Source organism: Echiichthys vipera, assembly GCF_963691815.1.
Source record: "Echiichthys vipera genome assembly, chromosome: 18".
Taxonomy (NCBI): Eukaryota; Metazoa; Chordata; class Actinopteri; order Perciformes; family Trachinidae; genus Echiichthys; species Echiichthys vipera.
The window spans coordinates 18,838,938-18,855,886 of record NC_139843.1 but is presented as its reverse complement, the minus strand read 5'-3'; the positions used below and the strand labels follow the sequence as shown (position 1 = coordinate 18,855,886).

Genomic DNA, 16,949 nt, shown 5'->3' with positions numbered 1-16,949 from the left:
GATTACTGTATAAGACTGTCACATCGTTAGTTTTTGCTATGTTTAATATAAGCTGCCAAGATTTTCAAGACTGTTTTTCCCTTGAATTTATTACTTTTACGGCCACCGCTGTTGCCACCCACATATTTAAGTGCTGATTGCCAGCGGTGCCGGAAAAATAGTAAGGCCACATCTCTTGTACTAATTTATTTTCAAGTGCAGTACATAGGCTACTGAACCTGCAGTGATTCTTTTAGCTTTCTATTAATCTGCCTCCCACTCAAGAGTCCAACAACAGCTCTTCCCTGCTGCTTTCCACTCATGGCTTCTGTATGTTACCAAGTTAACTGCATGCAGCCAGTGACAGCAATGGAAGTTAGATTTACATCAGTATTTCTCAACATCTGTGAGACAAAAGAAACATGCTGAATGTATTTCTTTCCTCATAAAAATATTTGCAGAGCCATTTTTGGAAGAACTTGAAACCTACATTGTTTGGTTCTGGGGACAAAAATAATTTAAATGGCATTCAGATATAATATATGATTATAAGTTATTCAATTAATTTCAAATGGCTCTTGTGAAATTTGGTATATTTTCTTTCAACCTTTCAGATTAAATTGTGCCAAGTTTTGTGTGTTTTCTTACTTTTAGACTAGTCGACTAATCTAAGTTTAAAAATAAAAAAGGTAAACATCAGGGAAATTAGTTGTTAGGAACATCCCCACATTTATTAGACCTCAAGGACACACATTGCATCCCGTTTACGACAAGTAAACCAGTGATGTTCACATGTTTCTTTTGAGACTGAACTTGGACTAAAAGTTATTTTTCATGAGGTGTTTTTATTATATTGGATACCCCCGTAGGTGAGTTTGTTCACATCCATGATCAGTTTATGGTCTGCGGTTAAAGGGGACATAACATTTGAAAAAATCTCATGTTTTCAGTACTCGTGCACATACATTAAAGACAGCTGCTAAAATGGTGCATTTCAGACAGAGGGCGAATAGAGGAATATTGAATTTCCACATAAGGGATTTATAAATTATACATAACCTATTATTAGTGTATATTCAGACCGACATTGTGACAAAAATAAGGTGTTTTTTGAACATTATTATCATTAGTGGAAACCCAAAATACGTAGCTTGCAGTAACAATTCATATTTATCTGTGAAACACAAACATTTTCTTTGCTAATGCATTTGGTTTCTTAATGAATATCACAAATATGCACATCAACAAAGTAATAAAAAAGATGATAAATCGACTAATTAACAGCATGGCAGCATCTGCTGTTATTAAACCTAATTAGAATACTCCAATCTCATAATCAGGATTATACACTTCACCATAGAAAAAAATGGTTTCTTTATGAAACTTAAATAATCCCAAATGCAGGTCAGATTTTCTTGTGAGGTTCAGAAACTTTTTGAACCTCTTTAAGTCCACCAAAATATACGTAAATCTTATGATAAGTTGTCACATGCAGTAGTGTAGGTATCTCAGGTAAGTCTGTTTTGGATTCAGTGAGAAAATAGAATAGGGCTTTAAACTACTACAATGGTTTTCCCATTTTCAGAAAGTGAGCTTACAGCTGTGCAGATAATAGAGTGAGCAGCTGATGTGGACAATGCGACTGTTGTATTTTCCATGTAGATTCATAAATCCTCATCACCTTGAGGTTGGCAAACAAAGTCATTTCATATGTTGTGCTGTTAATCTCTGTTGTCAGTACACGACCAGCAGTCAACAACAGCGCAAGGATAATAGGATCATCTCCTCACACACCGTTTACCTTAGTACCAAACACACACATCCAAAAACACAAGCACAAGCTGTATAGCAGCTTGACATTCCATGAATAGCTTTTTATTCATCTAATAGCGCTCTCTCTCTCTCTCTCTCTCTCTCTCTCTCTCTCTCTCTCTCTCTCTCTCTCTCTCTCTCTCTCTCTCTCTCTCTCTCTCTCTCTCTCTCTCTCTCTCTCTCTCTCTCTCTCTCTCTCTCTCTCTCTCTCTCTCTCTCTCTCTCTCTCTCTCTCTCTCTCTCTCTCTCTCTCTCTCTCTCTCTCTCTCTCTCCCTCACACACATACACACACACACACACACACACACACTAAACAGACGGTGCCAATCCGTAGCTGTATCTGGGTCAGAGCTAACAGAGATGAATCTAATGAAAGTTTCACATTCCCCCTCTTTCTTTCTTCTGTTCTTCTGTTGTAGAGATGGAATTAATAACACCAGTCCTTAAGGGAGAGGGCAAATAAGAAAGGGGGGAGGTGAGAAAAAAGATTGACATACCTTGGCAAAAAGTCTGAAACACACGGTTCAGGGTGTAAAAGTTTGATGCCACAAGGTATAGATAGCAGTGTTAAGTGAAGTGTTAAATGCTATGAATCTTTCATAACTTTTGGGGTTAGCGGCGACTGGGAGCCATGTTACTGCGACTGCTTGGGGGTGTGCCACTGGGTGTTTGGTTTCCTGATGTTACATACCCTACTGTCCCACCAACCAACTGAAGTCAAACTCCACCACATGATGTATAAGAGTTACTTCTTCCAGTTTATCTATAAATCTGGAGGCATAAATGACTGGTGATAGATACAGTATGTACTGAATGTGATAACATAAACTGATGGATGGTGTTGATATGTCTGAAAAGGAAAATTGAAAGTAATATAGTGAATAATGAAGCTAATTAGTTTCCACAGAAGGAAATGTCATAATATTAATAATTGTTGCGAAATAAACAGTGTGTGGTTAATTTGATTGAAAAGCTGGCCCAACACTCCCTATGAATGTTTCATGTTGGAAACCTTTTCGATGAATATTTCATCTACAGAAAATGTGGAGGAGAGAACGGCACAGAGCGGAGTGGCAGACAGTCCCATACTGTAGTGTTGCCCTGCTGCACTGAATGTAGTGATGACAGAGACATGAGATGAGGCTTTGAAAATATGCCTCTGTTTCCTTGTAGGGTTCCAAACCCCAAAAGCTGTGCCTGAACCTTTGTGTGAGTGTACATATGTGGTATAGCCACAAATGCTGATATAGCAGATGAGCTGTGCTTGTTATTAAATCAGGCTGGACATGACACAATCTGATTATTGGACTGAGTACAGTATTCATTTAGGCATCACAACTGTTCAGACCAAGTTGGACCTCGAATTGAAAGATAAAATCCAACAATGTGTTGTGTTTAAGGATTCTGATTTAATTTGTTAGATTGTTGCAACCAGGGTCGTATAATAAGACTAAAGGTATTTACACCCCAGTGGTGAGATGAATAAATATCACAAAAACCCCAAATACTTGCCTTTCAAATATTTCACATTAAAATGATTAATACTGGCAGCGAGACAAATCAGCAACACTTAATAAAAGCTTCTAATAGATCCATCTAGGTACCACAGTTGATTCTGGACATATTTTAGGATGTTGTTGGGACAGTTTGTACACACCATACACATCAGATAGACTGTATAAAAAATTGGAAATAGCCTCTACGTCGAGGTCTGTTTTCTCAACAATCGTACTGGCTTATGGGAGTCGCCATCTTGTAAGACATTGACTCCTCCTCATTTCCTCTTACCAAAAAGGGCATGTATGTGACACTGGGGGAGGGAGATACGTCCATCTGGCTGATGTTTACCTCCGAGGAGAAGTGAGGGCCAGAGGCTAGCTGTCACTCAAAAGACCACCCCCCTAATTATTCCTCAAATTTAACCTTCAATAACATAAAAACTAGCCTGGTACAAAATAAGTGTTCTCATGGAGATATGATGTAAACAAACAGACTAGAATGTTTTTTTGCATCAGGCCTTACATAGGTTTAAATATGCTTAAAAACGGCCTGTTTAACATGGGGGTCAATGAGAAATTGCTCTATTATGAAACCTGCTCCTAGTGGCCACTCTGTGAACTGCAATTTTTGTCACTTCCTTATTGGATGAATCTGGAAATCCCTGTGGTTTGGGCTTGGTTCACACAGGACACAGACAGAGGATTCCTGGGTGAAAGTCCTGTGTTTGTCTGACACACCCATCCATCCACCCCGACCTTCTCCCTACACGGACTTTGTCGCTCTTTGTACCACTTCATCTCACTAACCCCTAGTCGAGCAGTTGGAAGCCTGGTGTGTCTCACACAGACATGAAAGGGTTCTTTGTGCATTGGTATCAAGACGCTTGGGCCACTGACCAAAGCTGCCGTATTTGATGAGTTGGGAGTGAGAACGGGTTGAATGATGATGAAAGTAGTGTCTATTGCCGTGAGTGATAATTAATAATCCATTTCAGCAGATTTCAGTGCACAGCCAGAGTTCACCGTATGTCTATCTGTGGATTTAAAATTCCTTCTTTTTCACTATCTCATGTCTGTTTCTTGCCTTTTCCAAGCAATTTTTAAGATATATGAGATTTTCGTGTAAGAACTTTGGTTCTTACACTCATAGTTCAACAATGTCCAGGTGTTTTTTCTCATCATATGCTTCCTTTTGACTGTCAAAGCTAAACAGTCAGTGCCTGTTGGTTGAAATAGCCATGTGTGGGGTGTCTAATCGTTGTAGGTTTCATAGCTTTGAATGGGTTTTATATCGTCTAAACTGAAAATCTTGCATGAAGGGGTAGAACAGTTCCATCTGGGCACTTAAAAGTGAGGAAGATTACGAAAATCATCTATTTATCCTTCAAGAGGACTTCTTCTTTCCTGTTGTGTGAAGCTGACAGGGACTGTGTTGGTATTGTTGCCCTGGATATAAACACGGATCCGACCAAAGGGAGAAAGGGTAAAACACTTTGTCATTGTACTGTTAAAAAGCTTTCCATCGGCCTGTACTTTGTCATCAGTGTTATCCCTGTTGCTCCGCCCTCCACTCACGCTGTCCAATCGCTTGCCTTCACCATTCAGTCCGCCATTTCAATTGGTCCATCCTGCTCAAGTATGACTCAGAAAGAGATGTGTCAGTCTACCATGTGAACCAGCACAATCTGTGTGTGTTTGTGTGTATGTTTGTGTTAAAGAGTGCAGATGAGTGTGTGTGTGTGTGTGTGTGTGTGTGTGTGTGTGTGTGTGTGTGTGTGTAATCATGCCCTGTCATTTTGAATGATGTCATGTTTTCTTATTTCTTTGCCTGCTTTTTTTCTTCTGGACTCCTCAATTTGCTCTGCTGCTCTTCCTCTCTGTTACTCCCCAGTTTAATTCATTTCTCTTTCTTATCGTTTTTGTCCGTGTTCTCTCCTGTGTCGCTTTCTCTCTGTTTGATATTCAAGCAAAGCAGCAGAGCATTCGGGAATTCCAGTTTTGTTTTTTTTCTTTTTGACCTTTTTACAGAAAATGTTTATGTTGATAATTGTTTTTTTTTTCTTTAGACTCAGTGTTTGCTGGATTTCGAAATTGGACATCCAGTCCTTGACATTGACACGTTTTTTTTTTCCTGGCAAACACAGAGTCTCAAGGTTTACTACTGAGCCATATACCATGAAGGACAGGGGAGTAAAAGCAGCTGCAGCATCCGACCAAACTACTGCCTGAGAAATGTAGAAATAAAAATGTGTCTTTCTGACATTTAAATAATTTCCATCCAGATCTTTCAGAACATTTAAAGTGCACAGTTGCTGCTTTTACAGCCCCTGCCCTGCTCTTTATTTCACAGCCATTCTTGTTATCATCTGGGATCAAAACTTTAACTCCCCACAACTCATCCATTCCCTTTCAAGCCATACAAATTCACATTTCTTACCACAGTATACCTACTATTCGTACATCTTTGATGAGAATACCATCAAACAAAAAACCCACAGAGCCTTCAGAGACATTCAGACGTGATCCAGCTAAGCAGAAAACCATTGCACCAATGAATCAAGAAGTCATAGCGGTGTCTCGTGTTGTTTTGAGATTCATGGTCAGGCCTCCCTTTCATTGGAGTAGCTGGGACAACATCCTTTTTCACCTAACACCCTCCCTCAATCACCACATTCTGGACAGCTGCTGTTCCAGACCCATCCCCGACATGTCAAATCCAATCCAACATGCGCTCACCTACAAGGTCCCATAGTGCTGTGCTGTGCCCTTCCTCAACTCATCGGTTCCACAATCAAGGACCCTGACTGTGTCTGTATTTCCCAACAAAGACCGCCTCGGAAATGTATGGATTATGTTTTTGAGCGTGGCCGCGTCCAAAAGCAACTCCCAAGCTAAATCTCCAGCTTTTGCCTCCTCACCACTGAAGGTGAGCTGACAGTAGGTGTCCACAAAGGGGAAGGTGAGTACACTGGAAGGCAAAACGAGGAGTGAGGCTCTTGGGGTTGTTTTTGGACAGGGAATTATTTACATTTTTTTTTCTAACAAAGTTTTTCCTTCTTCTTGTCTGTGAGACCTCCGGAAGATTTTCAACGGGGGTTTTAGATCTCATTTCAGTCAGTGAAGTCATTCAGTGAACCTAAAACCAAATGTCCACAGGATCCAGCTGCTATGCAATCCAGTTGTGCCACAGCTCTGTCGCTGTTTCAGTGTCTACAGGACACATTTCTTCAGCAGCCAAACATATAATATAGTTTAGAGTTGTTTTGCCATATTTTTTGTGTTGTAAAATACATTTTTACAACTTATTTTGCATTGGTAACAGATGCTTTGTGGCTGTACACACCTGCATAGTGAAAATAGATTCGCCTAAATGCATATTGTTCTCTTACTTTCAACCCTCTGTCCTCACTAAGCTTGTCTCACCCCAAAGCTGAGCTTTTACAGAACAACAACACATCTGCTCAGTGAAGGTGGGGGTCTTTTGCCGCCTCCTGTATTCACTGACTCAATGATAATGTATAAATAATTATTTCTCAGCTCCACAGTGAAGCAGCGTGAAAAGGAATGCTGGTTAACATGTAGCAGTCTCTAGTCTCTACTTTCTACTGTCCGACAACAGAAACAGAAACATATGTAAAAATCAAAAATATATATTGTGAATTCAACTTTATCAAAACATCATATCGGTGATCATGGTGAGAAAGAGGTGACAGAACAGAGGTTTAACTAAGACTCAGCAGGAAACTTGTCTCCCTCCCTCCCTCCTTCTCTCTTAGGAGATTTTTAAAAATGTTTTGCTAAATATAGTGATTTATATTCATTTACAATTAAATTTCGCGTTCAAGAGATAGATTAAGATTAAGAGAGAAATTTCTTTAAAAAAAATAGACTGGGAAAGAAAGAAACTGAATAAAAGAGTCTAGAGTGAACAGATTATCGGAGCGGCGATGCAGCAAGATCCGGTGGACATTGGCCATGAAAGTGTCAAAAGATAGATTCCAAAGTAGTGTAAAGATCTGTTTTCTTGCGACCCAACATGGACAGCCAAGCTTGTTTTTGTGGGCCACCTTAAAATAACGGAACAAAATTTGTGTGACAAATAAAAAATACCTTCATTATAGATTCATTATAGAAAATGTATGTAGTGCAGTTTTTTAACCTAATGAAGTCTAAGTCCCCATGAGATGATTGTCCTGGATGGTCTGTTAAATGGAATGGTTGTCACATATGAGGATGGGGATGCAGAGAGCCGGTATCGTGACCTGTACAGAGAGGTTTGCAGTTTGCGACCCCCTCTGTGCCTTTGCACCCATCCTCCTTCACTGTCAAATTGATGTCAGAGCTGAGAGAGGAGGCTGCCACATCAGAGAAGGAGGAGAGGGACATGAAGAGAAAAGACAGGGCAAAAATGGGAGCTAAGACCTTTCTTCATTCCACTGAATATCCTTCCCATCTGTTGCTACCTTACTCAAGCAAAAGTTCTGATGCCAGCAGGACTCAGAGCGGTATCAGCAAGAACTCGTTTCCTCATTAAGAGCAGCTCCGCTCTTTTCTTCAGAGCAGTGGAAGTGAGAACAGGAGAATTGGGGCAGCAGTGTAATTTAGCTTTGTAAACTTTCACCTTTTCTTCCCTCCCTCTCCTCTGGAGACTAGTTGAGCTTTAGCTGAAAGGTTTCTGTCTCTCTATTTCCTTCTATTTCTTCGACCTTATTCCCCTGCGTCTTGTTTGGGCTCACCCTCTTTGCCCTATCCATAATATTAAGGGCAATGCATACTTACTTGCTCAAATTACTTTTTTAGGGAGAAAGTTATCCAATCTAGCATACTCACTTTAGCTTTAGCTATTTCACATTATACATTATACACTTTTTCTTGGCCCTGTGTTTCACTGTATGGGAATGCAGATAGGAGAGCAGATATACAGAGACAAATTTGAATAAAACAACATTTTTAGAGTGAGGGAGTATATAGGAGGAGGTGTAACAAAGTGAATGTTCTTATGTGTGAGTGTGGCTCCTCGTGCACCTGCAGACAGTAAGTAGAACAGTGTAAAAATAATGCTTTCTACTCCAAACATGATGAAGGATCTTGGAAATAGGAACTCCCAGTGAATGAAGAAAGTTGTTGCACCCCACAAGGGCTATATCTAACCATCTCGGTTCAAAGACATGTGCCCAGATTTACCCAACATGCTTTAAGCCTGCTTTATCACTGTCTTCTCGGTTGGCCACATGGACAAATAAGTATAGCCTCATTTATAAAATGCAGCTGACGAATGATGAAGTGTTGCAGCACAGACAATTCCAGGACCTGAGGTGCTGAAAAGCAAAGCAGGTAACCGAGTATGTCATCTTGTTTTAGTGCATTTAGCCAGACAAAGTGCACCAGAAGCCACGTTATTCTCACCTTCTAGCACGCACATCTCCATAGGAGTTCAGGAGCAGTCAAACAACAACAGGCTGTCCTGTGGTTCAGCCAGTAACTCCAGTATTCAGATTAATCTCCCCTGTTGTCAATATCAATAATTACCAGCGGGCGCAAAATTAGCTTTCGAAAGAGGACTCTGGAGACAAATATAGAATAATTACATCAAAGCTCAGCGGCAGCGCAGACCTCTGTCAAACCTCAACAACTTTCCAACTTTGCGATGCTCATTCAGTCATTTACTTTAACCAGTTCAGTGCCAGTTGAAAACGCGCCTGTTCGGAACGGGCCGATTGTTTTGCCTCCTTGCCTGCTTTCTTGAGAACCACTCATTTAAACACATTCACGCTTGACACTGCACTTCTTTGGGTCCTGAGCAATACGCCTGCCATGTCATAGTTGCGTCCACTAGCATAGCTAGAGTACAGTATATACGCGCAAATTGCTAAATTAGGGACCACCTTGGGACCTGACCAAGATCAAAAGCGTTCATTCCGAAAGTTATATCACTCATGCTTGAAATGTTTGAGTTTGCTATAATGTAACATCTCCAGTCTCTCTTTCTTCAACTGTTCTTTAATGTGCTGTAGTGTGCGGCGGGGAAATTACTGCTATTTGGCGGAGTAATTGGCCACGTGAATTTGCTATCAGACTGTGTTGCTCTTTCAAGTTTTCTCAAGTTTTGACACTCGAGTTCACTTTTAATAGTTGGATGCACTTTTTAAAAATGATCATCAAAGACAGAGGCCAAGACATCTTCACTTCTAGTCCCTAGCTAGGGTTGTGCCCCAAAAATCCTGTGACTAGTTAGCAATTGTTATTTACAGCGTCCCTGCCTAATGAACACTCCCATCTGTCAGACTCAACACCCACAGTTTGACATATAAGTTTCTGTTAAAAATGTTGAGTCTCAAATTGAAACTGAGGTCACAGATGACATCGCCAGGGTCATTTGATGTAGTGCCCCTTTAATGGTTACAGTACTCTTGAATTAATTAATGCTTATCACTTCAAAATTTGCTTGCTTGCTAAACTCTCAAGAACCTTCACAATTCCTGCACAGAGATTTCACATTAAAAGCCTTACAGAAGCTCATAGATCATCATTTTTATCATCTTCAGGAAGTGTTGAGTTTCATTGACAGCAGCTCCAAACTAAATGTAAGAACAATTAAGTTAGAGGAAATAATTAGTTAGTGAGCAGTAAAAGAGAAACTCATAGGTGAGTTTGACAGGATTTATACTAAATTAACCTGGTCATCCCTTTATTTGAAAGTGTATTATTCTTTGTTCAAGTGAAAAAAAAGCACAAAAAGTCAAAGATGCTACACTTTCCCAGCAGTATTTGAACACATCATATTTTATTAGGGCAAAATAATGACTGTTGCAGGGGGGAGGACGTAAATTACAAGACTTGAATGATGGTAAAATACTGCACAACAGTCACTGAAATTTAACACACTTCAGCATTCTATGAGAGTATCATGTGCTCTCCATTAACATAAGCTAACTGTGTTCCTTATAGCGTTTATCTCGATTTATGCATTAAAATTCCAAAAGATGCAGATATATAGTTATCAATAATGGATGGCTATTCTGCTAACAGCTCTCCTGTCTTATTCCCTGATCTATGGAGGGAGTTTCTCCAATACGATAGGGAAACACACACCATCATTAGCGCGCGGGCACACACACACACACACACACACACACACACACACACATACGTACACACTCGTGGGAATCTTTCCAGCCCAGCACACCTGGGCTAATTGGGCAGAGAAGGAGATCTCACAACACTCAAAGGACGTTTGCTTTTTGAGTGAGTGTCGCACTTGTGTGTCGCTGCCTTTCCTCTGTGACCTCGAGACTCTCCTTCACTGATGGAGCGATAAGGTGATAGATAGTGCAAGCCTCCTCTCTCTTCCTCGTCCTAACTCCCGGCCCGTCCATCCATCCTCTCTGGATGGAGGAAAGAGGTGAGGAACAAAGTGATGGATGAGTGTGGAAAACTTTTCTCCTGAGTTATGTTCTTTTCCTGAGAGAAGTGAAAGAAATAAGGGGAGGCTGAGTCACATGATGATCAGAAAGAGATGGCCAAATCTCCACATTGAAATATCCTGAAAGCAGCCTCCTCCACAGAGTTTTTTAATGCGCACACACACAGACACATTGACCGGTGCTGTTTATATCCCATCACACTCACTCAGGGGAGAGTTAATTTAAACAAACGTTGATCAGAGGAGAGGGTATTTGATTTGATTAGTCCTGACTGCAGACCACAGGAGGGCTAGGCTGGAGTTTCTTTTTCTCTGGTCATTATCTGATCTGCCTCCCCCTTATTAATCTCTTCACATCTCTCTTTACATATCTCTTATTCTTAATGTGAGTCCACCATCTTGATTGAAAGAAGGGTGTTGTCGTGTGTCACTAACCGCTCTTTTTAAAGCAGCTTTGGAGGCTCCAGTTCTCAACCCTGCAGGTCTACTTTACGGTGTCCCAGTATATTACCTCCTATCTCACTTTTTGAACGTCACCTCCCCCTCCTCCTGCTCCTCCTCCTCCTCATTACCCTGCTTCCCTGCACCATCTCCCCCCCACTCTTTCCCACTTCCAACAGAAGCTCAGAGTAAGCCTTACTACTCTGATTACTCCCCCACGCGCCTGCTTATCCACAAGATGTGCACCAGCCACTACCTGGACCTGTTCATCACCATCATCATAGGGCTCAACGTCATCACCATGTCTGTGGAGCACTATCAGCAGCCCAAGGTCAGATCTGGGGGAAGGAAGGTGGGGTAATGATGGGCTCTTTGCTCCAAATGTTCATACCTGCTTTTGAATAACATTTTGTCATAGAGTTTGTCTTATTGGTCACTCATTGCAATTTTATATCAGGAGTGAAAGATCAGGTATACAAGCTGTGTCAATGATGATTAAAATGCCTATAAGAATTGTAAAAGTATGCTAAGAAAGGCAATGGTGAACTATGACACAATAAATATGAGATTACAATTACACAGCCAATAAAATACAAAATTACATTTTAAAAGGGTTTAAAACAATGCTTTAAACTATGAATTTAAGGTACCCGCCCATCTGGTATAACCAAAAGGTTATACAAACTATCCAAATCAAGGTCTGCTATGGGTACTTAGGATTTATAGCCCATATGTTAATCGCCACCAGACAGCTGTTCCAGCTGGGATTTGTCTTTCATTCATTAGAAATATTTCTATCGCTTCAACATATTGTTGGCCACCTGCTCAGAACTCTTCAGAACACTGAGGTGTAGGTATAACAAAAGATGATAGAGGGAGGTAGAGGGAGAGATGGTTTTTAGCAAAAGGAAGCAAATTTGAGAAGAATACAGTGAGGGGTGATAGGGCATATGGCATGATAGATGGAATGAGGTCAAGTGGGAGGTAGTCAGGGTGTCAAAGATATAAAGTGTATAGAATAGTGGAATTATCCTTAGGGAGAATAGGAACTATGGTTGAGTAAAAGGTTTTTACGAAACATAAGGTTGTTCAGCAGAATAGAAAGTATGTCTGTACAATTGAAGGTTCCTGGGAAGAATAGAAAGTCTTTATTTGGCATCTGTAGCAAATGTTTGTTAAAATGTTGTTTGGTAGAATGGGGTGTCTCTAGGTAGAACTGATGGTATTTGGTTAGTATAGAGGGTTGTGATGTAGGAAAGGTTGTTGGCTAGAATAGATAATAGTGGAGTAAAGGGATGTATCACAAACTGGAACTAGCTGCGAGTCGATGAAATGCCACCAGTGAGGATTTAGTGAAATCCCTGTTGACCACCAGTTCTCTCCCCGTCTCACGGCTAAAGGTCAATTTTTACATGCAGATGGGCACTATGAGTTCTCCCACAGGCAAAAATGGACACTTTGATTCTAATGGCCTCTTCATGGCGAATGAGGGAGGGAGGAGTGATCTGAATGCTCTATTAATGGAATGGCTAATTCTGGAGAAGAAGATGGAATTTACTACATGGAAAAAGGAAAAATGTGTAATTTCACAGCAAAAATATCCACCATAGCAAGCTATTTAGTATAACTAAGCCACGTTGACAAATGTCTTTCCTTTTTAAAATTGAAAAAAACAATAGGGTGAGATCATCTAATTGGTTTTTAGTGCTGTTTCAGCACATTTTTTGAAATGAGAACCCACAGCTTACTCTGCTAAGATAACAGAAAATGTAATGTTAGCTTTACTGACTTAAAAGGGATTCTTTTGCAGTTTATTCATCTTTTATATTTCTCTCCCTGACATCCTCAGGAGCTGGAAAAGGCATTGACGATCTGTAACTACATCTTTACCCTCATCTTTGTTCTGGAGTCTGTCTTCAAGCTGGTGGCCTTTGGCTTCCGACGCTTCTTCAAGGACAAGTCAGTATTTAACTGCCATGCCTTTGTCAAACATCTCTGACAGATATCCTAAATAAACATTTACCTAGGTTTAGGGTTTGGACATTTTAGTGGTTGTGATATTGTAATAGAGTGTTGGTTAACGGTACCGTTCTTTAACCTCAGAGTAATGTGGAAAATCTGAGGCAGCTTTCGGAGAGCTTAAATGAGCTTTTTCTAAGGTGCTCCAGTGGATAGTTCTCAGTGAGGCCTGTATGAATACAAACGGCCTTGTTAAACACCCATAAAACGCACTGCCTTAGATGATTTCATAGCTTTGAAATCCCTGGCTTCCTGCTGAAAACCACACAATAATGAACAAATGCAATCGCAACAGCGCAAATACATACTACCACACGTCACACGCATGTGACTACAGTACACACACACACACACACACACACAAACACACACCTCAGTGGAAGCATCGTGTTTTTCGACCAGTGCTTACCCCAAAGGGCTCCACGATGTCCATTGTCTTTGCCAGAGGAAACCATTATCCTATTTGCATTTGGCTGTGGACCAGTTTGATATTACCTCAATACACATACACTCACACACAAGTACACACAATCACAACATTTAGCCAAGAGCCCCAGGACTAACTTGAAAATCTCATTAGATTTTAAGTTGATTTTCTTGAGTTGATTCACACACTTAGCATGACCACCAACTACTATCTTAACTGACTCTTTACCCTCTCATTTTCCAAACATTTTATTCAGTGCACAGTTACTGCATGGGGGCTGAGAAATTAGATTTGGCCCCAATACTTTGATCTCAGGTCAGGTTACAGTACCTTGAAATAAAAGTAGCTGCCTGACTTCTGATCTGAGTTATGATGTACTAAAATGAAACACCATCGCTGCCTTTTTTAATCTGCCTCATAACACTGAAATATTTCAAACACTCCCATACATCCAGAAATTCTCTCTTAATATAGAGTTTATGATTAGTCAACTGTGTGTACTCAGTCGTGTAGGATTGAAAGGTTTTTAAAAGTTTGTTCTTAGCTCCTCACGAAGCACTGCAGGTGTCTGCAGCTTAGATTCCTTCACTTGCATTCAACTCTAGTGACAAGTTTTCACAGCAGAAAAAGTTTCACAATGTTCAAAAGAACTTAGCAAACCACTTGTGCACCACTCCCTTGTTGTCGATCCATATGATGAGTTTATTTCAGCCATGAGCCGTGTTTCCATTGACATATTTCATTGCAAAGTATTGCATTAAAAAAGTGAATGGAAAGGGCAAAATACATTAAAACTTAATGTCTGCTCATGAAGTGATGAAGTGTGTGTGTGTGTGTGTGTGTGTGTGTGTGTGTGTGTGTGTGTGTGTGTGTGTGTGTGTGTGTGTGTGTGTGTGTGTGTGTGTGTGTGTGTGTGTGTGTGTGTGTGTGTGTGTGTGTGTGTGTCTGTGTCTGTGTGTGTGTGTCTGTGTGTGTGTGTAGGTGGAATCAGCTGGATCTGGCCATTGTGCTGCTGTCCATCATGGGCATCACTCTGGAGGAGATTGATGGCAACACACTGCCCATCAACCCCACCATTATCCGCATCATGAGAGTGTTGAGGATTGCAAGAGGTATGAAACCCCCCGCTGCCCCTGATCATCCATCCATCCATTCATCCATCTTAACCCCTCTGTGACTCTCTGAGACATGTACACACTCTCTTTTCTCTCTTTCACGGTGTAGTACTTTTAAGGTGCCTTGTAAAACAGCCACGTTCTGGGACTACCCTCTTTATCATTTTTGCATGGCAGGTCTCAGCAGGGTTCAGGCAGGGTGCGAGTCGACCAGATGGCACAGAGAAACACAGTAAGCCGACAAACACGGCACTGAGAAGGAGCCGATAGTTAAAATATAGAGACAAAGCCTGAGAAATGGGAGAGACAAGAAAAGATAGCTAAGGGTGGGGAAGAGTCATTATGACAGAGAGTGAATTAAGCTGTGAGGAACTGAGACTAGGTATGAAGGGAATAAATGAGGGAAGAGGAGGAAGATAGTAGAAATAAAAGGACGAGGTAGGGATGATGTATAACTTCTGTCCCCGAAAATAGATTATAAGAAGTTGGAAAGAGGAGCAACTGATGTGAGATTTGAAAAAAAAAGTCGGAAGAAGTGAATACGGAGGAGATAAATGAACGAATAAAAGGTATTTTGTAGGGTGAGAGAGACAGAGAGCATACGATTTATCCGGAAAGAGAATCAGGAAGGTCGAGTCAAAGAGAAGGGGTGGATTTGGCAGAAGGGAAGAAGAGGAAGGGGAAAGCAAAACTGCCTGTGTGCTTGGGGCTGATTACTGTCCAGGTAATTAAAGATAAGAGCAGGTTGGAGGGGAGAAAATAGGAGGAAGAGGAGAGTAGACCTGGCAGAAAGAGGAGATAAGACAGGCAGGAGGGAAACTCATCCGCTAAGTCTGATTACTGAACGTGGAATAGAAGAAAAAGCATGGAAGTCAGTATTGATTACCTTCACACAGAATACCAGGCACAAACACATGCTTCCGTATACAATTTGTGTGTGTTTGACGCTGTAATTTGGCTGAAGAAAATAGTTGGCTCATTTTCTCTCTGGCATCAACATGCATCTCATGTTCAGACTGTATCATTTACAGTACACACTGGCTCCATTGCAATGACATTTAAGATTTTCTCGCCAACATTGCTGAACAAGTTACATCTGTTGTTTTTAAAGCAAAAATGTTTGTTCTCTTCTTCTGTCACAATTCTCACATACAGATTTTAACAACTTGTAAGGTTGTTAGGAAACCTAAGCTGCGAACACCGTTGTGTGTATATTGTTCCCACTATCCTATATAAGAAAGGTGAAACCGAACCTGTTGCTGGCTAGAATTCACATCATCAATGATACATTTTGTGGAAAAGATTGTTACCCATAGGAATAGAATGGGATAGATTAGATAGAACGGACAATTGTAGATTGATGTCATTGTGCCAACACAAGTCAGCTGCACGTCACGCTCATCTAACAGCTCACTTTGGCCTGAACTCCTGACTCTCTCTATTCCCTGCAATTTTTCTGATCCGCCTTCGAAAAATGCCCCAACATACCTTTATCTTGTTTTCTTGATGCATTTTTGATGAACGACCGCAGCCAGTGTTGAGCTCAATAACAAACACATTGTATTTCTTGTAACTACTTCATAATAAACGTCAACTTGTGCTTTGCCTTTAAATGCTTTTAATGTGAAGCTGCAGCAGTAGGAAATGTTTGTTTTGCATTAGCAGTAACCTAATCCAAACTTCATAGATTCACGCTACTAAGACTAGATAGCGTTTGGTTGCCTCAGTGAAGCTCAGACTTGCTACAAATTGTTTTCTACGGAAGTTTCTACGGAAAGTAGCACACAACTTTTTTGCAGTGGAACAGTACATAGAAAAATGGCCGCTGCTCTGACCATCCTGCTTCGTTGATTTGAATGGGAATGTCTCTTCTATCCAGCTCTATTTCTATGTCGTTACCAATTTCATGCCTGTCTGGTAATTATAAGGGTAACCTACCTTAGCTTTGCTTAACACAACGACTTTAATCTATTGGAAACAACTAATCCGTCTCTATCAAATGGTTAAAAAATCTGCTCACCAGTGTGTTTTTAACTGAAAGTCAGCACCATTTCTTGGCCTAGTCCAGGGACAAAGGTTGATAGGCAGGTACTGGAGACTCAGGCCAAGAAAATCCTCAATTTTTCTGCATCTCTACTTTTCCAATCATTATTATGCATTATCTATCAGTCTTGGTGTACCTCCATCGGTACCCTATTGCCCTACCAGGGACCTCATCAAACTGTAACCCCAA

General features: G+C 40.8%; 1 protein-coding gene across 1 annotated transcript in view; it reads left to right on the top strand.

Annotated features, from left to right (window-relative positions):
• Positions 1-16,949, top strand: part of cacna1g (calcium channel, voltage-dependent, T type, alpha 1G subunit) — a 264,495-nt gene that overhangs the window by 228,539 nt on the left and 19,007 nt on the right. Inside the window, exons 29-31 of the mRNA XM_083933325.1 lie at positions 11,335-11,486; positions 13,005-13,114; positions 14,583-14,713. Coding sequence (XP_083789451.1) covers positions 11,335-11,486; positions 13,005-13,114; positions 14,583-14,713 — 393 coding nt within the window. The remainder of the gene's footprint in view (positions 1-11,334; positions 11,487-13,004; positions 13,115-14,582; positions 14,714-16,949) is intronic.